Consider the following 22,289-nt stretch of genomic DNA (forward strand, 5'->3'; position numbering starts at 1 on the left):
TTTAAATCAATGCTATGTGTGCCATGCCCATCTTCATAGAGATGTCAGAAGTTGACTGAACTACCTCATAATTCATTTACTTAAGACGAATATTCCCTCGGAAATTGCTGCAGGATTTGCAATAACAAAGACCAAAGCCCCCCCCCGCCCCCTTCCCCGAGTGCACTGTAATGAGTAATAACCTAACGACAATGGCAGCAATATAAGCCCGAAACAAGAGGTCCCCCCTCCCTTTGCACCCTAATCGATCGTGGAGCGGGCGGACCGCACCGTGTGATCCGTTGCTCGGTGCATCGTCTCGGGCGGGTTTCGTGAGCCGCCGGAGACGGAGGAGGAAGTCAGGGGATTCAGCAACTGTTGCTTTCGCTGCGGAACCCAAACTACCTCACAGCCCCCCGCCGCTACAATGACGCCTTCTCACCCGGGACCACTGTGCAAACTCACGGGATTAAATACGCCCCTGCGGGTTTAAGGTAAATCAACAACAACAAAAAAGAGAGAAAGGCTGTTAAGCATCGATTGTGTCTGCCTGGCCTTTCATTGTATTATTCCTATTATTACGTGCGTTACGTTATAGAGACGCTCCCGGGGGGGAGGGGGGGGGGGGGGGTCTGCGGCAAAGGCAGACATGGAGCGCCTGTCGGATGAATGAACGGGAAGCCACCGATCGGATAACCTGTTGAATTTCGGGCTGTCAGTCAGCACCCCCCCCCCCCCCCCCCCCCCTCCCCCACGAGCCACGCGGCCGACACTGACCGAAATCCCGTAAACTGACACGAGAAGATGACAAGAAAAAGCCGGCGGTTGTTTCCGGTGATGGAATGTGTCCGTGGCAGGTAAACACAAACACTTACGCGCGTTTTAACCCGTGACACCGGCGTTAACGGGGACGCACATACGAGGAAGTAGTGTCCATTATAATGCGAGAAGGGGGAGGATGTGTGTGTGTGTGGGGGGGGTCCTTTTTTCCTTTTTTTTGAATGCGCTGTCACATCGTCGTGTTGCGTGGCTCCCCTGTGGAGGTAAGAACGTGTCGCCGTTCCCATTGAAACTCCATCACACGGATTTTTCCAGTTCCTGCCGCGCCGAAAATAGCCCGGCTGCTCCCCGCCGCTGTGGTCTAATTCCTCAGGAACCGGTGGATCCAGTTTGATCCATCCCTCTCTCTGTGTTTCCCTTCAGCAAACTTGTTGAGTCCCCCCCCCCTCGGTGTTCCTACTGTAGAGAAAAAAAAAGAAAAGCGAGGTGTAGCGTTGGACTACCGAGGACACGTTAGTCGGGATCATGCAGGTGTAGGGCTCGATGAGGCGGTGCCGCTGCAGGTGGAGAACTCGACGGGACGCAACAGGACGCCGTGTAGGGAGACCGGAGATGCGCTCCTCTTTACCTGCGCTCCTCTGAATATACTCCGATTATTGGAACGAGCGAACCACCGGACGAAGTAGCTCATTGAGGCTTGTTTTTTTTGTTTTTGTTTTTTTGTTGCATTAAAAGGAAGGTGGAGACATCCCGCCAGCCCCCCCTCGTCCTTCACTGAAATCACCAACTCACTGTGCACAGGGGACACGTTTGAAGGTAATTATATGAATTCACTGTTTGGGTTGAATATGATGCAGGCTACTTGTTGCTTTTTTGCTTTCTGGTAGACACTTCTACTTGAAGCTTAAGGGATATATCAATGTAACAACAGGCTTTTCCAACTTTCCAAAGTTTCCCTCCATGTCGATACAGCGGGAGAAATGAAAAAGGTTTTCTGGCTGGTTAGATTAAAATCATCGTTGTTATTCAGTAGACTGTAATTAGAAAGTAGTCACATCCATTAAAGCTGAGCGATGTAGACCATCCTGCATCGGGCCGACGGGGTCAAAAGAAAATCCGCAATGACCCCTTTGGATGTGTTTATGCTTTCAATGAAAGGCTCAACTCTGTTCTTTAAGGAAGCCAGCAGTTGTATATTGTAACTTACTTGTGTGATCCGACTCTGTATTTGTAGTGTAATCAGTGAGCTTCACTACAATTAGCGCTGATCCAATGCTATTCCAAATAATGCTCATACATTTACTTTATACGTGTTTCGCTTAACACATATTCTACACAACAATCACAATGGGTACAATGATACAGATGGGCCTAAACTTTAATTGGAAATTCAGAAAAATTTGAATGAACTGACAACTTCCTCAAAATAGCCTGTGAACACAATCTATTATCAAATGCATGCAATGCTATTTATATTGTGTTGCCTGGTCTTGTCGGTGCAGCTTACAAATAACTGTAGTCAGGGGCATTCATATTTATTCCTCTTCTGCTTTGAATTGGAAGAAAAAATAACTTAAATAATCAATATTCTATTCATTTCCAAGTTGGGGTTCATACTTTATACATCGTTCTGTAAAACGCAGAAAATGGGTCAACAATGCCTACTTTAGTATTACGTCAAAATCGTTATTTTCTACAAAGAACATGAAACAAAAATGTTGCTGTTCCTAAATTTGAAATATGGGGTAGTTTCCAAAATATATTTGACTACTTCTCTAATATGATTACTGCACAGACCATACTCTCTGTTGTAATAGACCTCTGCGTACCGGGAACCACTCATATGAAGCTGATTAACAGGTGAGAATGTGGGTGTTATTAGGATTTTAAACATTTACATTGTCATGGTATTTGTGTGAGTACTTTCATGTTTAAAGCTGAATTTGCATATCATTATTGCATGCAATTATAATGACACAAAGTTCTGGCCGCACAGCTTTCGAGATACCCACATTTAGTTTGAAAAATTAAGAATTAGGATAACGAATATACGCAGTATGCAAAAAAACAAAACAACCTCTACTTGACAGAAATGTAAATGTCGGCGTTGTTTTTCTTTTATGTCCTGCAGTACTCCTGAAGCACTGGAAAATGGAGGCTCCCCGTGGTTTCTGTGCTAGTAAGTCATCCCATTGCTAAGATTATACCTCCAATGTACCCTTGCCTTTATTAACACTAAACTTCCTACATGGGTGTGTTTGAGTGTGTTTGTTGCACTCCTTTTAATCTCTTTGAGCTGTTTGAGACAATGCTGTAACAAAAGGAATAACAGCATTTGTGGCAGTCACTTCACCATAAACATTTCAAGGGATTTTCCCCCGAGTGCAGCTTTTTCCTGTTCACCCCTTAAATGTAGAGAAAACGATGCATTACCAACATCCTGTTGAATGCAGCAGATACGGGATGCGCACGTTGTGGTGCCCATTTGCATTTTTCTGGTTTCCTTTGGGCAGGTCTCTGCTATACATCTCTTTATCTCTTCCCAGCCCCCTTGTCGTTGTGCTTTTGTGTGAGACAAACAACATGCCACCTGTTTTTTTTTTTTATCGGCAAGGATTTTAGGTCTGCATTGGGGGGTTTGTGCTTACGAGCACACTTGGCAGGTGGAGTACGGTTGGTGCCAGAATTGGAGGCTCTTCCTGTGTATCTGTCCTCGGTCCGTGGCTTGCTTCTCAAATGATACGCTTGGAACAAATAATAGCATTTTCTGCTAGTACAAAACTGAGGAAAATACACTGTTTTGTGGAAGGCAGCAGTTTGCATCCCTTTTCATTAGCAAGGCACTGTGTGCGGACAGTGCTGGGACACAACGCGTCTTCCTCTTGCATGTACACTGCTATTCTCTCCTCAACATTACACTGTACCTCGCTACACTAAACATGCATATTCACATACACGCTGGTGTTGTCTGTATGTAAGCAAGAAGAACAGTACATGTGACTGCTAGTGTGACACATTGCAGCCTGACGTGAGAACATTGTAAACAACTGGCAACTCTTGTGGCTTCAATGGCTGACAAACCTTGGACTAAAAGCACCCTCGGGAAAAAGTCTGAACCCCAAACTGGCATTAGTGTAAGTGGGCTGAGTGTGCGCCATAGTTCAAATGGCTCCAACATGAATGTACAGATGTGTTTGTGATCGGGTGTGTGTTTGCATGTAGTGGCACACTAGAAGGATGTATAGAAATGTCCACTTGGTCAGTGCTAAATATTACTTTACACCTATTTTATTATTTAATGTTAGTCTGACAATCTGACTTAAGAACAACCTACTTTAGCCCCCTGAATCATAGAGGTCCCATTTCCCAGCTGTTAAATTGAAAGCCTTTAACGATATATCGGACCAGTCCAATTTGTCTGAATAAAGTTCCTGTTGTTGATCATTTACGTTAAACAGAGAAGACAATCTTTAGTTTCCTTCTATCTAAACCTAAACATGTACCCATATACTTTGAAATGACCTGTAGGACCTACCTCACTTTCTAATCTGTTTTAGGTAATAAAATCCTCAACAGTAAAGGAATAGTCTCCGTACCAATCTTTCAAACCATCTTTGACTAAACCTAAATGGTTCACCTGAAGACAACGACCTCGTCAGCAGCCAAGAACTCGACATTGACACTTGAACAAATGACATTAACGCTGTCATTTATTAACATTTAGATCCGTCTTATTAAAATGCGCTTCAGACTGTTGGTATTTCAGTCGACGGATTAAGACGGCATTATTAACAATGTGAGGATCAATCAACAGTCGTGAGTGAGACGGTATTGTGGATACAAGGGGGGTTGCAGGCTGCGCAGTGTACACGTGAGAGATTGTTTGTTGCGATGACCCTCGGTACATTAAGGTAAATTTAAAAAGTTCTACAATTTAAAATGAACTCTTTTTTTTCTTCTCTTAATTCTTGGGACCCACGCTGCATATAGTTTAATATAAGTCATCTGCAGATGTATCGAGTTTCTCGCTCCCCTGAGTCACCACCACATACCGGTACATAAATGCAATCAATGCAGTTATGTGTGTGTGTTTGTGTCAGTCTGTTTGTGCGCTCGTGTCTAATTGGTCTGAATCTTTGTCTTCAAGAGGGTTCAGGGTTTGACAGGAAAAACCTGCTCTGATACACTATGTAGGCAGGAAGCAGGAATGGAACGCCCCGTCACTTTGGAAAGCAATGTCTTAGTTCTTTTCACTTACACAGTTAGACATTATGAGCCAATTCTGATGAATTGTATTCATTTCTGCCATCAACCACATACCAGATGAAGACGGCAATTACTACACTGCAATTACTACACTAATAAGCTGCATGTGTGTGCATGTGTTGCATCTATCTGCCGCCATGGTAAAGCGATCCCCATTTGTTGTGTATACTCAAAAGTACATTTCTTCTTGGCAAGTCCCGAGTGATTGATATCCTCATCTTACTTTTCCTACAGGATTTGGTTTAGCGAAAACCCGGCGCATTAAACATTAAAGGTCTGCGGTCCTCACTTGAACCGGCATTACAATGACCATTGTAAGCAACAGACAGACTTAATATATGTGTGTCTTCTTCCTTTGATTGACCAGGACACCTGACCTTTAATGAAGAATGTCCTTCTTTCATCTTATTGCTAATTCATTTTACAGGCACCATATTAACAGCATTGATCATAAACATCATTTATTTGGTAGATTTCTCAATAACGAATGTGAATGTGAATGAATGTTTATGATTGTTCATTCTTTTAAAAAATGCAATGTGTAAGAATCGTTATTTCTTATAACCCCAATTAAAGGAGCCTTTAGAGTTCATGTTATCTCAAAAGGCATTTCTGAATTGTGTTGCAAAGATATTTTGTAAAATAAGCGTGATAGCCAGCTAGCCCCGGTTCCATACTGTGTCGTTATACCCCCCCCCACCCCCCCCCCCCCCCGATTATTCGGAGCATGTGGCCAGATATTACACATTGGACTTTTCAAATGTTTAATGGAGGGTTCTTATTTCAGCGTTTGCAACCAGGCAGCCCAATGCAAAAAGCTTTGGCTAGTGACCACGTAGCCACCGTGCTGCCAGGCCGTGGTCAGCATCTTTTACAGTAATGGAAAATCCTTCATGACAAATCTGGGCCACTCCTGTCTCCAGGCCACGGGAGAAGCAATGCCGGTTACCTGAGATTTCCTCAAACCCCAACCTGTGCAACCCGATCCCAGACCCAGGGATCGCGTCGTGGACAACGTCTCCCAGTATGACCCACACAGTGGGGCTGCCACTGCAGTAGGACAGTACCATAGAGGAGGTGGTCAAACTGAGAGGAGCTGACACGAAGGAAGATCCGACACAGATCTAAGGGATTATTGCAAGCATGTTAGCACCCGTTGATTTTGAATAATACCTCCCTCTGCCCGGCTATTGCTGCATCAATTAAACAGGAGGCCGTCTGATGGCACTACCATGGATAGTTCCCACGTTTTCAATATGCTTGGGGAAATCTATTGATTTTGCTGGTGGTAAATGAAGGCTCACTCTGGTTCCTAAGGGATCTGTCAGCTGGGTCAGCAGGGGTGTTTGCCTGTTGCCACTGCATTGTTATAGTGACCCTGGCAGGCCCGGGCTGTAAGGGGATAAGAGATTGCTTTGCTCCCTCGTACCACACGGGACACAGGACACAGGGCTATCCATAGCCCGGGCTCTGTACAGCCTGCTGAGAGGATGCAATCTGATCCACATTTGCTGGACATTAGGATCCCATAGGTACATATGGACATTTTAGTCAGTTGCCTTGTGCATTCTGCACGGTGACCTCCGTAGTGGCTTTTCAGGTTAGGCTTTGCAGGATGCAATTCATAATTTTCATTCTGGGATGGAATCTCCCCACAAAAAGCTATTGTATGGTATTCACAATGTGTGGGGTTTTTTATATACTTTTTACTCATATTTAGGTGAATGCACCAGGATGTTGTTTTGTATTTATAGAAACTCTTTTTTTGCTCGAACATATTTTATTTTCATTGTTGTCCTCTTCTTTTCTTAAAAACCCAAACCATTACATAGTTGCATATCTTCTATCATAGAAACGCAAAGGTTTTATTTTTACACAACTGCCAGCTATAGTATTGTACAGCACATTTTAGATTGCTGTGTTTCTATGTTCTGCTTGTCTCCCAGGTAACGGCCAATGCTCTCCTGGAAAGGAGAACTCAAGAATGTGGGCAGATGCTTCAACACCCAATGGACAGACAATACCTCAGGTTCCTAATTCCCGCAGTGGTGAGTGCTCAATCCGTAGATAGACATGTCTGCTGTCTGGCAAGAACAACTGCAGTGTACACACTCTTTTTCTCATTTGAGCAAATACACAAAGGCTGTCAAATCAATTGCTATTCATAATATAATCAGAAAACAATGAATGGGTTTAAATGTGTACTTGTATTGTTGGCCTGACCCCTTATTATTAGGACCGCCTGTGCATTTCTCTAAGGACAAAACTGTGTGGATAATGGAAAGTTATCACAGCAGGGAAGCCGGTCCTGGACCTTGTATTCTGTTGCCCTCCAGTGAGTGGCAATCGTCCTGCTATTGATGAAGATGAATCTCTCAATGGTCACTGTACCGATGCCGACTTCCTTGAGGGCTTTGCTGTAGAGGTAAACATGGCATGAAAGGAGACGACAAATACCACATTGGTTTGACACTTCTATAGGTTCCAGGGATGGTAAGCTAAAGCTATTCTTTCCAATGGTAGCCGTGACCATTGTTGGGCAGGTGAAAGTTTTAGGGTTTTAGGAGAAGATGAAAGCTTGATCTTTTGACCGATCCCACTCTCTTCAATTTCTCCTGGCTGGCTTTGGCGAGCAGCCTGGAAATCAATCAAACCTGAATACTGATGGTTGTAATTGCCTTGCAGTTATTTTGTCGCGTAGTAGTAATTGTCGTTGCTTCAATCTTGCTCAATAGATCACGGAAGAAGTTGTGGGTAACTCTCTACTTAAGTACCACAGTAGTGTTGAACGAGTTGGTTCCTTGTTGAAGACAGAACCTGAAAAACTTGTGCTTGAAAAAGACAATAAATATAAATAATTAAATAAAATAAAAATGTATATATATTTTTTTCTAGCACTGTATTTATTTATTTATTTCAGGGTGCTATTGTTTAGTTACTCACTCCCGGGACGCTGGGACGCTGCTTAGCGAATCAGTGTGGCCCGGGATCAGGTTATTACTGCTGCTGGGTTATTCAATGGCGGAATTTGAGTTGTTACCGTTCTTCACTCCACCATTTCCGCCATCACGCCCCTTTCCACCGCTATTGGACTTCTTTGCCGGGCGGTGATCGGACAGCAGCTCTTGAGATGAAGCCGCTGGGTCAGTCCATCTTCACAGGCCCAGAACTCGGTGTAGAGCGGGCGAGGCGCGGGCCCACGTAGCAAGGCTGAGTCCTTGGTCCTTTGCTGCAAAAAAGACAGAAGAAGTTCTTCTTCCTCTCAGCTTTCTGGTATGTTCTATTCCAGACTCACACTATGGCCTTGACCTGAAAGCTATCAGAACGTAGATGTACGTCCCCGGGGGGGGCCACATCTTGGTTACGGGAAGTTTGTGGTTTAGGCTCTTTGAATGACGACAACTGCAGTGAACACCGCGCATCGAAAGAGGCGACACACTCAAACAGGACTGGATGTGCGTGATGCTCTCACTAGATTGTGACGCCTGCAGTGGACACTGTGCACGAAAGGACTCAAAGGAAAGTACTGACCAATGAGTGATGAGTTACCTGTAGCCTCCTGCCGCTACAATGGTAGCTGTCTGTTGACTGTCCTCACAGTGCTCAGCTAAAAAGTCTGAGAGTTGTTGTATGAAATTACATTTTAATCTGTGTTTCATACTATATGAAAGGATAGGATAGTAAAGCGTGAATAAGAAGAAGATAAGGAGGACACGTGTATGCTGCTATCTGACTATTCTGTTACTACTAGCATGCTAATGACAAATTGAAAATCAATAGTTCATGGCAGACTTCTCGGCAGACTTCTCTGGAGAGGGATTTTATTTTTTATTTTATCTTTAGGCAGGCTGTAAACGCTGGTTCAACTACTTTTCTTCAGTTACATTTTAACGCTTGATTGCAGGAGAGGGGTAGTCCCTTTGTGTATGGTTTAAAGAGCAGTACAGGTGTTTTCGTAACATTTAAGTATGTTCGTCTAAAAGTCACATTTTGCAATACCACATTACCCAGAAATGTGTTGCCGGTTTCCTTTCACTCTATTGATGTGATGCCTCAGATTAGCACCAGCCATGTCACTGTGAAGCAGCGAAGAGAGAAAAGGGGAAACTGCGTGCGAGACGAGGCAACAGCGGGAGAAAAAGGGAAGCTCGTTTCCCACAAGTTTAAAGAAACAGGGAGCCACAGTTTCACAGGGAGATATTCTTCACTGATAGGAGCGTTTGTCATTAAGGAAGTTTCCTAACATAATTTGTCCTTTGGGGTTTTGTTACAAAAGAGGGGTTCCTAAATATAAAATGCTGAAAATAAGCACAAAACTCTTATTTCAGTGCCGAACTTCCCTTCCAAGCTCAAAAACAGGTCTAAGTTTCCAATATCTATACAGTACAATTACACCATTTGGGCCAGATTACATAATGCCTTTTTTTAATCATGTGTTGCCTTTAGTCAACACCTTTTCCAGGATTTCTTTTATGGATTATGGAAAACTGCTGAATTGCAGGCTTTACTTACTTCATCCACAAGAAGGTTTAAAAAAAGGCCTTTGTTTTTTTCATTGCTCCTTCAAGTGGACCCTCATTTGACCGCTCTATGCGTTCGACCCTCCGCCCATGAGAGACAGATATAAAGACACAGGAAGCTGAAAAGCGAGGACGTTCAGTTCTGCTCCGTGTTGCCAGGATACAGCTGTCAAAGGAATGGCTCAATATTAATTGAGTAAGTGTTTGTTCTGTACAAAATCAGCCATCGAAATCCCACAAGATAACTTTCAAGATTGCCGTCGCTTGGTGGAGATTTATTTCTATTGCCAATAAAAAAGTGAATGTAAATGAAGATCTCCTTTTTTTACTGGCCTCTGAGAGTTACGGGGAATGCAGGTAAAGTGTGAGGAGAACATTGATGAATGCAGTCAGATGGGAGGCTTCGGCAAACGATCGTCATGTGCTCCAGTTAATCCCAAAACAGGGTCATCAGGATGAGTAAGTTTTGCTTGGATGATGTCCAAAACGTTTGTTTCCGCAGTATGACTAAACCCCAAGGTTCATTTAGTTGATTTTCGGAGTATCTCTAATGATACACACTCCAAATCACACCGAGTACGGTTACTGGAAAGATTTTGTCACAGCTTTAAGTCAAGCGTTATTATTATCAACTTGTTTTCACTGGTCTTAATAATAAATATGGTTTGTTTGAATCTTTTGAAACAGATCAGGAGTCACCTGGAGCGTCCAGGTGTGGCTGTGCGTGTGTTGTTCTATCTCCTGGATAATTATTTTTGCAAACCGGCATTACTAACTGCTGGTGATAAGTAGAGACTGTATCCGGTGAATAGTGTCTCTCCACAGCCGCCCACACGCAATCATACAATAGTTTGCCCTTGTCTTGCAGTCAGTCTCCCATTGCTCGTCATGTGTTTAAGCTACTGGGCCTCTGACACTCCCCTTTCTCCCCAAGGACAGCCAGGAACCAGACCAACTCGTTTCTCCCTCTCCCTCTCTCTCTCTCGTCGATGTGTCAGTCCATCCTAATGCGATCTACTCGAGTTTCTATGTTGCCAACTTCCTGCCCACTTGGTCATATGTTATTTCACACAGATACCCGTGTTAAGTCACCTCACGTGCGTTGCAGATCATCACGCCTCTAGCGGAACCAGTTCAATCTGAGCGACCAGTCGCGTCACACCGTCACATTTTAAACCCTTTGCAAAGAAGACGCTCTTCCCAATCTCAACTCCAAGCACGCGCTCTGATTTCGGTGTAATCCGCTCGTGCTTTTCCAACTCAATGGTTCATGGTTGCTTTGGAACACATTCAGTGTCTGCATCTGACACTGTAAATATTGCATCTCAGGATTGCCACTGTTATGTTTTCCAGAGCTAAAAATTAAACAGGAGGAAGAGACAGCGGAGGAGACGGACAAGAGAAGCCCAGCAGGCCCGACGGAAGAGGAAGGAGTGACATTGGAGGAATCCATGACTGACAGCCCGAGCGACGTGCAGGATGGATTATCTGAGCCCAACGTGACATCTGATTTAGGAAGTCAACAAACACACGGTAACTCTCGCTACATTTACAAATGCCATTCGAAGAAGCTGCCTTGTACATCTTTAGATATCGACAATCCACAGAGGATTTGCCCTTTTTTTAAGGAGATAAAATCTGGGCGGTGTACATTTGCCCACTTTAAGCGTGAGTCACACACCATTTGTTTGGCTCGACCGTGGGTGAAGAGTACTTTCTGCTTCTTCTTTTTTTCTTTGGGCTTGGTTGAAGGACAATAGCTTAGACTTGGAACTATTATCAGGGAAAATATCCTTGGAATCCCCCACAACCTGTTCCAACTGACGCCACGACAGATCCGGTTGTCACAGCATTAGGATCCTATTTCTCTTTTCCAACTCGCCGCAGATCAAAAGCTGTGCGGACAGAACAGCAGACAGTGGTTGTGTTTCAATGTCAAATCTGAACCGTGTCATTCCACATAATATAAAGTTCACAAAACTATCAAGATGGATTGACAAGCACGTATCCACATGTATTACTCTGGAGCACTCAAGTACTTTAAGCATCAGTTCCTGTTTTATTCAACTTCATTTGATGCATGTCTTTGGAATGAAGAAAATGTGAACTAAAATATATATATATATATATATATATATATATATATATATCTGAAATGTCTAGAAGTGGTTGGGTTGAGACACGACTCACTTTTTAGTTATGTTGAATTCATTCTACTTAGAGTAATGATAGATAGACAAAGTAAAAAAAAAAAAAAAAGATATGAAAAATAGCTTGCAGCGTTGCTGATGCTTTCTAAAAGACATCTTCCACGAAGTGCGGTACCGACTTCCTGTGCTCTCCGCTGTCAGGTGACAGGCCGTTCCAGTGTAACCAGTGTGGCGTCTCATTCACCCAGAAGGGAAACCTGCTAAGACACATCAAGCTGCATACAGGCGAAAAACCCTTCAAATGCCCCTTCTGCAGCTACGCCTGCCGGCGGCGCGATGCCCTCAGCGGGCATTTGCGCACTCATGCTGGTAAGACTCCTCCTCGCACTCTTCTCTTTTTACTCATCCACTTCTGTTATGCAGAAGACAAAAAAATGCACCAGATATCTGAAAGAAAGAAAAAAATGTTTAGAATTGAGAGAGCATTTTGCCTGTGTTTCCTGTGCTTAATCACCCCAGTCCTCCTCAGCTGGTAAGCTCTGTGTGTCTGAGAGCCTAATACAATAACTAACAGCGCATTCGTAGCCATAGTAGCCACTATTGGAGATTCTTATATCTGCTGGGAAGGAAGTTTTTTTACATGTCTTCATTATTATCATGAGCACGTTAGAGAGACGGTGTTGTCAGTGCTTTGTGGTTAGGTACCAAGGACATGCAGTTCCTTAGTTGCTTGACTTGCTAAGGAGGAAACTATCTGCCTGGTGAGAAACATATGGCGAGCGCCGGCAGTCTCTCTCAACTGTAACCCACTTTCCTATCAGAGAGGAAACGCTCTCCCCTCTTTTGTACCTCCATCAAGGTCAGATAATGCTGTCATTGCCGTCTTTTAGGATAGAAGCAACATGTGTTTGGGTGCACTACTAAGAGTTGGCGTCCTTTTTTTGTACATGCATTTCTGTAATCTTTGTCCCAGTTGTCACTACTTTTATCCATGTCTCCTAATATCTACAGCTCCACACCTGTCTTTCACCATAAACTATGACCATGTCCCTGCTTTCATTTCAATTATTGTTCAGCTCAATGTTTTTGTCACATACCCGAAACCCCTTATAACTGTAAAGAGTACTACGGTACTAGTATAGTATAAGTTAATATGAGGAATTTGATTTTGCCAAGTTGTGACTAGTGTGGGGAATACAGTATTTTAAGAGACATTTGACAAAATATGAAAATATGAAAGACAAGATTGAAAGCCGGACAGGAGAAGGAGGGCTTAGATAAAGGGGTGTCTGATTTGGCTGCGTTCCCTGAGGCGAGGTTAAATGTTGCACAATAACATTGTCCGTCAAGGGAAAGTGCATCGGTAGAATCGTTATACAATAATCGCTTGAGAGGCAAATAATGTAACATTTTTATAAGAGAGGAGATTTCAATTTGAGTTCACTTTTATCAACCAAGGCAATCAGTGAAGTGGGTCTGAGTGCACAGAGTGGACCATTTGCATGCAAAGGATTAGCCTCTGTGAGGTGAATCTTCAGGTCCATCCAACATCTGCGCAAGGTTGTGTGTGGGCGGTTATATAAATATGAAAAAGTAATGAAGTCCATATTGTGTGTGTTTGAGCAAGTGAGTGTGTAGATTTCAGCTACTAAGAAAATGGGAGCGATACTTGATTGAATACATTACTGCCTACTCCTTCACTAGCCAGAATGAATATCACTGCAATGACCCTGCGTCACCCACCCCACGCGCTACTAATATGGAAACTTTTGTATCCGCTCATACTTAGAAAAAAAAGAAATGACAATGAATGAAGAGTTCTGCCGAAAACAGTGTCATTCATAGACCACTGAGTCCTGAATGACTGATACAGCAGAAAACCTATTATCATTCCACATGATTCATTAGAGAGAATAGTGCCTGCTGATGCGAGATTGGCCATGACCGGCCGTGTCATTCTGTAACCAGTGGGTTTTATTTCCCTCACACACACCATCAAGAAGTAGTTCTTTGTAAACAATGTAACATTTACATCTGGAGGAATATTAACTTGTCTTCTTTTAAGACCTATTTTACGCAAAGAGCCCTGCACATCTTCTGTGGGAGAGAGAGTAGTTATGTTCACGTGTGAACTATCACCTACAGCTAAATGTGTGTGTGTGTGTGTGTGTGTGTGTGTGTGTGTGTGTGAGTGTGTACACCTGCCTGTGTATGTGGGCTACTGTCTGTGTGCCTCAAACTGAAACATGTTTGGTTTCTCTGTTCTCGCAGTGACAAGAGCACTGGATCTTCTTCTAGTAAAAAGCTGTCACCATTGTCTCACCAAATGTCTCACTACGTTGCGGTGGTGGGGGGGGGTCACTTTGGTAAGCTGACGTGCCCACCCCCCCCCCCTCCCCCTCTCCCTCCCTCGCCCCCGATGGTTCAATCTTTATTTTTTATTAGTTTATTAGTTATTATGTTAGTGCTGACAATACACACAGGACACAGAACGTCTGTCTTTACATCTACATTTCTAATTTCCCCTCCACTGTGACACGTGCGCACTCTTTGCACCAGCGCACAGACCACTACACCCCCCCGGCGGCCGGCCCATTCGGCCGTTTCCGCTAGCAAGGTTGAGGAAACACTGAACCTTTACTGTAATATCGATACGTATAGAAATACGTCTGAGAACACTGGTGACCTTAACAACTATTGGCACATATACAGTTTGTCCTGACAATTCATGACTATATGCCCATATCATGGTTTGCATATATATATATATATATATATATATATATATATATCATATATATCGCTCCATTCAATAAGCAAAACAACACATGACGAATGGATGGATGGCTTGAGATGGTTACGATATATCTTATAGCCTTTTCCACTTGTCAAGGTAGGAAGGAACAGTTCAAATTGAAATGGCACAATGAATCACACTACACCTCCATAGTAACATTGGAGTCAGTTTCCTACCACCACCAGGGGATACATGATCTCATCACTCAGCAGTGGGAGTTGGTTGTATGTTTCAGAAACCAAAGCGCTTTGAAACGCAGACGTCTTGGTGCCTCTTTTTTCGCCCACAACCATTCTTTGTGTCTGGCAACAGTTGTGTGGAATCCTCACGCTAGTAGTGGAACATCCATGGTCTCGGAGGCTTGCTCTTGCTTTGTTTGTACTACTGACACAGTATTTACTACTGTTCGCCGCCCAAACACTGCGGCGGATTGCGTTATCTCATCGGACGCCTCCCACTCCCCGTGTCTGTAGCAGAGAATGAAATTAATATGCTTCCCCTTGAATGTCCTCACTTTTAGTTGGCAAACCGCACAAGTGCAACTTCTGTGGGCGGAGCTACAAACAGCGCACTTCTCTGGAGGAACATAAAGAGCGCTGCCATAGTTACCTGCAGGGTATCGGCGTGGATCTGAATGCCAACGCTGGCCGTTACACAGGTAAATTGTTTTACTAAAATTTTAACCATGAAAATTAAGCTGGCCTAAACTGCCATGGAAGCAATACAGAAAAGGTGGATCTCACGGGAGGATTTGATAATAACATATAAAGTGTAAAGTTTTATTATCATTTCTTATTTGTTGATCCATCTGAACCATCCAATCTTTAAAAAAGATTGGAAATTATAAAAAGGCAGATGTCGAGCACACATTGCTACAATTCATTGTTGTCAAGTTATCTAGATATTTATTAATTATCGACTAAATGTTTACTTTTCTGTCTTTTTTTTCTTTTTTTATTATCATACATTTATATATATTTCAGGGGGTATTGATAATTACGTTAGTGAATTAATGTAATAGTTTTTAATCTTTTGAGAGAATATAGTGAAAGAAACTACATTTCCTGGTGGATGAGTAACCAGAGGCCACATTTTCAGGCTGTGATGAAAAACAATTTAAAAACTTCTCTTCTCCTCTAAGGTGAGGTCCCTAAAGACTCGAGGCCTATGGCGGAGCCCAGCACCATGGCTACCTACGATCGGCCACCTGTTATTGAAAGACTGCACAGCAACGTGGGCAAGAGGAAAAGTACCACTCCTCAGAAATTTGTGGGTGGGTATTGGAATAAAGCACCAGTCAAGGGCGTTTTTTTTTTTCACTTTGTGATGAGTATCCATGACGACCACCCTGATGCAGTTTTTTTTCTTTATTCTATCACATTATAGCTCCTCCGTTTTCTTTCTATGAAAAGAGGTGGATTATAATGCAAATCACATGAGAGAAATGTATATGTCTAAGGAGGAACATTAGTTTTATTATTATCACATAATGCACTTGATTTCCCTTTCACGCATAGTATTTGTTAGTTATTCATTTCCTGTTCACTCGTGCATCATAACCTTTTATATCCTACCATGCAATAACCTTGCTCTATGAGCTGATTTTTTCTCTCAGAATTTGGTTTTATTCGCCGCACTATTAAAAAAAGAGATCATGCAAGCTAGAGCAAGTGGTTGAATGAGGCAAGGAAATGTTTTTCACTCTGTGGTTAGGTACACCTGTAACTTTGTCACTGCTCTTATCGTGAGAAAACAGCTCACCGCATCCCTGTTCTAGAAGGGTTAAACAGTGTGGTAGTAGATGGATGGGGTTTTCCACCTCATAACATTTGTACATGAAAAACAAGTCCTGAAATATGAGCAAATTTAGGGAAGTCAAGCCGTGTTTATGTGTTTTTGCACATTATTTCTCTTTAGGAAATAGGTCTAGGTCATTTTAAGATAATAACCTAGCGAGCAACATCTTTTCCACACCGTAATAATGGCCGGATCTATTTAATGCAGGTGAAAAGATGGTTCGCTACGGCTACCCTGAACTAGGCTATGAGATGGGCCTTAAGTACGAGAAGCAGGCCGAAATGATGTCGGCCCACATGATGGACCAGGCCATCAGCAATGCCATCACGTACCTGGGATCGGACACTCTTCGGCCCATGCTCCACCATCCGGGTCTCCCTCTCTCCATGCCGGAAATGGGGCCCATGGTGAACCCCCTCTTCCACCGCGTCCTGCCATCGGGCCAACGAACAGATCACCCCGGAAACTGTGACGCGCTGAAACCTCAGCGCCTTCAGCCGCACGACTTCACCAGCCAGCCCGCCACAAATGGGCCGACTGCTTTAAGCAAGCTGCACCATCCAGGGCAAGAAGAATCTCCCAACAACAGCGGGGTCGGCTCTCCTGACTCGGACCGCAGCAGCCCTCATGAGGGGCGGGCGCACCGTGCGAGCAATCCCGCCCCCGGCCTCAGGTCTCGAGCCAGTCCGGCGGTGAGCTACTCAGGTGAGCGAGCGACAGAAGTGTCACCCAGGAGTGGGGCAGCAATGGGGACTGGGATGATGCGAGCGCCCACCGACAGGCCTCCGAGCCAGGACGGGGTTCGGGTGTTTGGACGAGAGGGCCAGGAGTTGCGCGCCTACCAGTGCGAGCACTGCCGGGTGCTCTTCCTGGACCATGTCATGTACACCATCCACATGGGTTGCCACGGATACAGAGATCCATTGGAGTGCAACATCTGCGGTCACCGCAGCAAAGACAGCTATGAATTCTCCTCTCACATAGTTCGTGGTGAACATACCATCCAGTAAACGGATGGGTAGGAATATTAGGGAAAGACAAAAACCCTCCTTACCCTCAGGCATCTGAGACTGCACAGTTGAAGGGCACTGTAGAAAAGTGTAGCACAATCATAGCATATGCTTCTTTAAACCAGTTATGTGAATCTGAGCAGGTGAACAATCATATGAAGGTACGGGCCAAAGACATTATTTCTACATGTGTAATTGAGATTAATAAAGCAGAAGGAAGGTGTGTTTTATTTATTTTTCTTGCAAAATGTTATGAATTGTTTAACAGAGCAGCTTGAGCTAGTTTTTTTTTTTTTAGTCTCCGGTTTTGCTTGTCATGTCATCGTGCTTTTGTTACAGAAAAATAGTGCATACAAATACGAATGTCATATTTATCCGCGGGCAGAGGTAAAGTCTTCAGATAATTTTAATTAAATGATAATAATACAATGAATGATTTCTGTCATGGACATAACAACGGCATTGCATGGAACTGGCCCACCTACTGTGGCTTATCACACAGGATCCATCAAGTATCTTTCTGTTCTATTGCCATGGCCCCCGTATTGTTTTAGCTTTGAAACATGTTGGTACACATATTGTCATGGTCCAGTAGTACTGTGTGTTGCTAGAAACTCAATGTCCATTCGGTCTTGATTGCCAGTTGTCTCTGATTGTATCTCGCTGCAGTTCAAGAGTCGTGCCCTTATCTTCAGAATCAGTGTGGTTCGGTATTGCTTTGTATATTTGCATAGTTTTAAAAGGCTTAACATGCAAAGATTACTATGGTGTTTGTGGAAATGCAAATTACTTTAGACTTTACAATTGAGCCCAAATAATAGATAAGAAAGATATAGTTGAGACACATTCTCATTCCGTCCTGTAAATGTATTTTAGGAGAACTTGGAGGCGGTGAGACAATGAAGAGAAGGTTAACACGGCTGTTTCGGATGTGTCAATAATCACAAATACAAACGATCATATACGTAGACATATGCATATCATAAATTACGCAAATGACGCTGATGGAGTTTTAACCAAAATTTGACACCCAAAAACTAATGTTAACACTCAAAAGGTTACATAGCCTGCTGATGACAGAAAGCTACCTCTTAAGAGCCTTTACAAAATTCAGCAGTGAAGGGGGCTGTTTTTTGTCTTAGCTAGACTCGAGTAGTAGACTAATGACGCTCGACACCAATGCTAGTGGAACCAGCTAACTAGCCTCCTAACCTCTCACAAAATCCTATCTATGTTTTAGATTATTAATTGCTGATTGCTTACTTACACCCCCCATGTTTTTCGTGTATCCGGGGCTGGTAGAGCACTTCCATACCGCTACTACCACAGAGAGAGAAGACCACCAACTTCCTGTGTCTAACTTGTATGTTGAAAAATATTTTGAAGAAAAAAAATATATTGTCCTAGTTCATTTTTTAATAACATATGTAATCAAACCTGCATGAAGATTCTACCATTTTCAAACACATGGGGGGCGGGGGGGGGGGCAGGATCACTAACACTGGAAGCATTTCCAATTAAAGTTGAAATAAAATGCATTTAAAGTTCCTTTGAATAAAATGATCAAATATTCACATAAAAGATGTACAAATATTTATGACAATCTTATATCTATCTCAAGAAACTCCTTTCTTTGTTTATATTTAGACTAAATAATCCGCCTTGGTAAAGTTTGCACCTACAATGTTTAATTGTAAGTTAATTTAAAGGTTTATTGACTATGAAGCTAAATAGCTTTGGAAGGAGTACAGGAAGGATATACTAATGCATATTTCGCGCAAATGATGCCCATTTATGATTCCTTGACAGTTCATGTACAAAAGGATTGGATCCTGGTTATTGGTGTTTCTTGCGGTCTAAGAACACCGTTGGATTCCTAGTTCTAGCGGACTTACACGTTGACGGAGCGTTTGCATCTAATGACTCCAAATGATGCTTTATGGCAATGGATACCAAAGAGATGAAGGAGGTTAAGGATACTTTTATTACTTACTTATTTTAAAGATTCTTTTGTTCTTATCCAATTTGTGCTATTGGATGGTTTTGTGTATGCATATATAATTACTGTGTTGTTTGGGGGGTAGGTTCATACAGGATGTCCATTTCTAGATGGTTAAAGGTTCTTATTCAATGAAAGCTTTCATCCTACATACTCCATAATATGTCATGACAAAGACAGAGAAACATCTACGGGCTTTGTCCTTTTCACCTTGACATTTTACCTCCCGCACCTTTGTGTTCCGCTAAATGCCTAAAATTGACTTTTTAACAGACTTAAGAAGAGAAAAAAAAGAGAAATCCCCGATGTGCATGATGGGGATTTTGTTCTGCAGATTTCTTCATATCTAACCTTTTGAAGTGAGCTTTGAGGATGGGACACCACGAGGAAAAGGGAGTGTGGTTAAACATATAGTTTTAGTTTGAAGGCACCTCCCTAAACCGTAGCATTCCACTGTAAGCCCACTGTGACATAGAAAAGCACACGTAGGAACAATGTAAAGGGCGATGAAGAGATTAGCAACTATCCAGCTCCAAATCCCTCGTTCATGTACAGTCTGTTGAAGGATAACGTGTTTCCATCGGTAAAGCCGGCTGCCGCTCTTGCATAGTTACAGTACTGTGTCACAGATAAGACTTTGCTTTCCACAGTTGGCCTGCCACTTTATGTCCATGTCCTGACAAAAAAAAACAACGTGCTTGTTTTTGTTTCTGTTCTTTTTACATTTAAGTTTGGATCCTCGGCGGGGCACGTGTTGGGCTTTTATCTCGGCGCAGTGTGTCTCTGATGTCTGCGGTACCTTTTCGTTTTGTAACAATACGGCTAGTGTCTCACTAGCGTTATAAACAGCTGATTATTCTGTAAGGTTGATCTCAGTGATTTACTCTTGTATGTTTGATATCTACTCGTGATCAAAAGGCAGCTTTTTCTCTGTTTACATGCCGCTTCTATTATGCACAACTGTTGCGCAGCTGGAACAAGATCCTCTACTGTCTGTAAAGTATTGGCCTGGAAATTGTTCACACCTCACAGCTCTTATGACGACTGTCTATATATTCCTTAAATATAAATATAACATTCCTGTATTAAATGAAGCCTTAACATATCCTTTTTGATAATCCTTTCTGATCAAATGTAAATAGATATTAACCTGATTCACTTCTTGAATCCTTTTCAGAAGAATAACAACAAACCAACTAGAACTAATTACACTTGGAACTGGGCATAGTACATAACAGGATGTTCAAATGAAAAATATTTCTTGTTTTCGTAGTAATGTAACAAGGACAGCCTTACATAATATTAAATGAAGCAGCCATATGAACTTAAAATGTCAGAGAAATGGTCTTCTGTCGGCCGGCCGTGTGCGCGAGGAGTTTACTTGAATATCAGAATCATTGCTCTTGTTTTCGACCCGGGTTGTTTTTGTACATTTTGAAAATGTGTGTGCAAAGTGTCTATTTTTCTGCTGAATTTTCAATGCAAATATAGTATTGTGAACTTTTGTGTGTGTTTTTTAAGTTTAAAAATGTTTACAAACATGTTAAGGCAGGGTTCAGGTGAATTGTGTTTTATAAGAAATAATATATGAAAGGAGTGTATTTTGGCACTGATTACTGAAATGATCCAGAAACGTGTGTTGATTTATTGTCTCTGGTATGGATAACACATTTTTCTGATATGAGGGCTCTCAGGTATTCGCATAGGTTGTGTATTTTTATGTCCTAAAATATGTGATTTTATTTATCAAAAGATGCACAGTAATTTAAAATCGTTGGTCAACCCTCATGACTTAAATCAGAAGTTAGATGATTCAACATCAATGACATAAACATGAAGACACATTGCTGTGAAGAATGTATATTTTTGAGGCATGGGTTTCTCTCTATTAAAGACGTGGTTTTACTGCTTTGCCTTTTTTGTGAATTTTAAAACTGCAACTCAGGAATATTGTCTTTGTCAAAGATGCTGACTGTATGCTGACATGTAATGAATCACTTTTATTGTGCGACACACAATTTGAATCGTTCTTCTTGTGATTGTGACTTAGACAATAATCTGCAAGGAAACAGTAAACTCCAATAGAACTAATGCATGTTATCCCCGTGGCTTTGCACAACTAACTCAAAATCATTTGTATCACTGATAGTTTACTCCCAATAGAGCAAGTCCACATTATCTCTGCTGCTCACCTTAATGACACTTACTCAGACTACTACTATTTCATAGAAATAACAGAATGTGAAACCTCATATGGCCATTTTGTCCTTGTCGTCGATCATGGAAATGAAGGTTAATAGTAAAGGGACGTTTAGCGCTGTGATCTTTGTCAACATTCACCTGTCCGCACACCTGTGGAGGCGCCACCTGTTCATCAGCACCGAATCCAAAATGCAGGGTCCTTTCATTTAATTCATTTTAGATGAAAATGAAACAAATGTGTGGCCAAATACATTGTTTGGTCCGTCTTGTCATGAAAACGTGTAACGTTACAGAACCCGCTGCACTGCCTCAGTGCGTTGCCTCGGTTTGCAACTAGTAGTGAGTGTTGTTTGTTCCTCTCCCGTCTCTGTCTATGAGCAGGTGGGCGCCGGAGCCCGTTGAAGCCTCTAAATGTCAGAGCAGTCTCCTTCACCCGCTAACTCCTTTAATCTGTCTGCTGCGCACACATACCGACACAAATTCACACAGCAAACGCACAAAATCAAAGCTGTCTGAAGGCGGTAGCAAAACTGAGAAGTGTAAAGCCTGAAGAGACCCCAAACTGTATCTTTTCATCTTCAGATCTATTTACCTTGCTGTCAGTTGATTGTTTGCTCCCATCTAGATCACATCTCTGTTTGACTCATATTTCAACACCAGCCTTTACTATTGTGCTCCTCTGACAAAAAGCCATTTACTTGTACTTTGCACTTGTAATGGACCAAATGAATAATAACTAAACACTATATAAAATAAATAATAATAGCATTCATTTTGGATTATTATCAA

At 42.5% G+C, this 22,289-nt stretch overlaps 1 protein-coding gene across 5 annotated transcripts; it reads left to right on the top strand.

The window, feature by feature from the left end:
* Nucleotides 1–297: 297 nt before the first annotated feature.
* Nucleotides 298–21,204, top strand: ikzf2 (IKAROS family zinc finger 2). Of its 5 annotated transcripts, none has more exons than XM_040201950.2 (9): nucleotides 298–473; nucleotides 1,495–1,575; nucleotides 2,891–2,938; nucleotides 6,972–7,073; nucleotides 10,899–11,078; nucleotides 11,897–12,064; nucleotides 15,013–15,150; nucleotides 15,634–15,765; nucleotides 16,497–21,204. In XM_040201950.2, exons 3-9 carry the CDS (start codon nucleotides 2,911–2,913, stop codon nucleotides 17,297–17,299), a joined length of 1,551 nt encoding a protein of 516 aa, XP_040057884.2. In that variant the 5' UTR covers nucleotides 298–473; nucleotides 1,495–1,575; nucleotides 2,891–2,910; the 3' UTR covers nucleotides 17,300–21,204. The 5 variants fall into 5 exon arrangements, with proteins under 5 accessions (XP_040057884.2, XP_040057885.2, XP_040057888.2 ...); XM_040201951.2 differs by lacking the exon at nucleotides 298–473 and adding an exon at nucleotides 767–836; XM_040201954.2 differs by lacking the exon at nucleotides 298–473 and adding an exon at nucleotides 923–1,022.
* Nucleotides 21,205–22,289: the final 1,085 nt, after the last annotated feature.

This window comes from Gasterosteus aculeatus, chromosome 16 (genome assembly GCF_964276395.1).
Source record: "Gasterosteus aculeatus chromosome 16, fGasAcu3.hap1.1, whole genome shotgun sequence".
NCBI classification, from domain to species: domain Eukaryota; kingdom Metazoa; phylum Chordata; class Actinopteri; order Perciformes; family Gasterosteidae; genus Gasterosteus; species Gasterosteus aculeatus.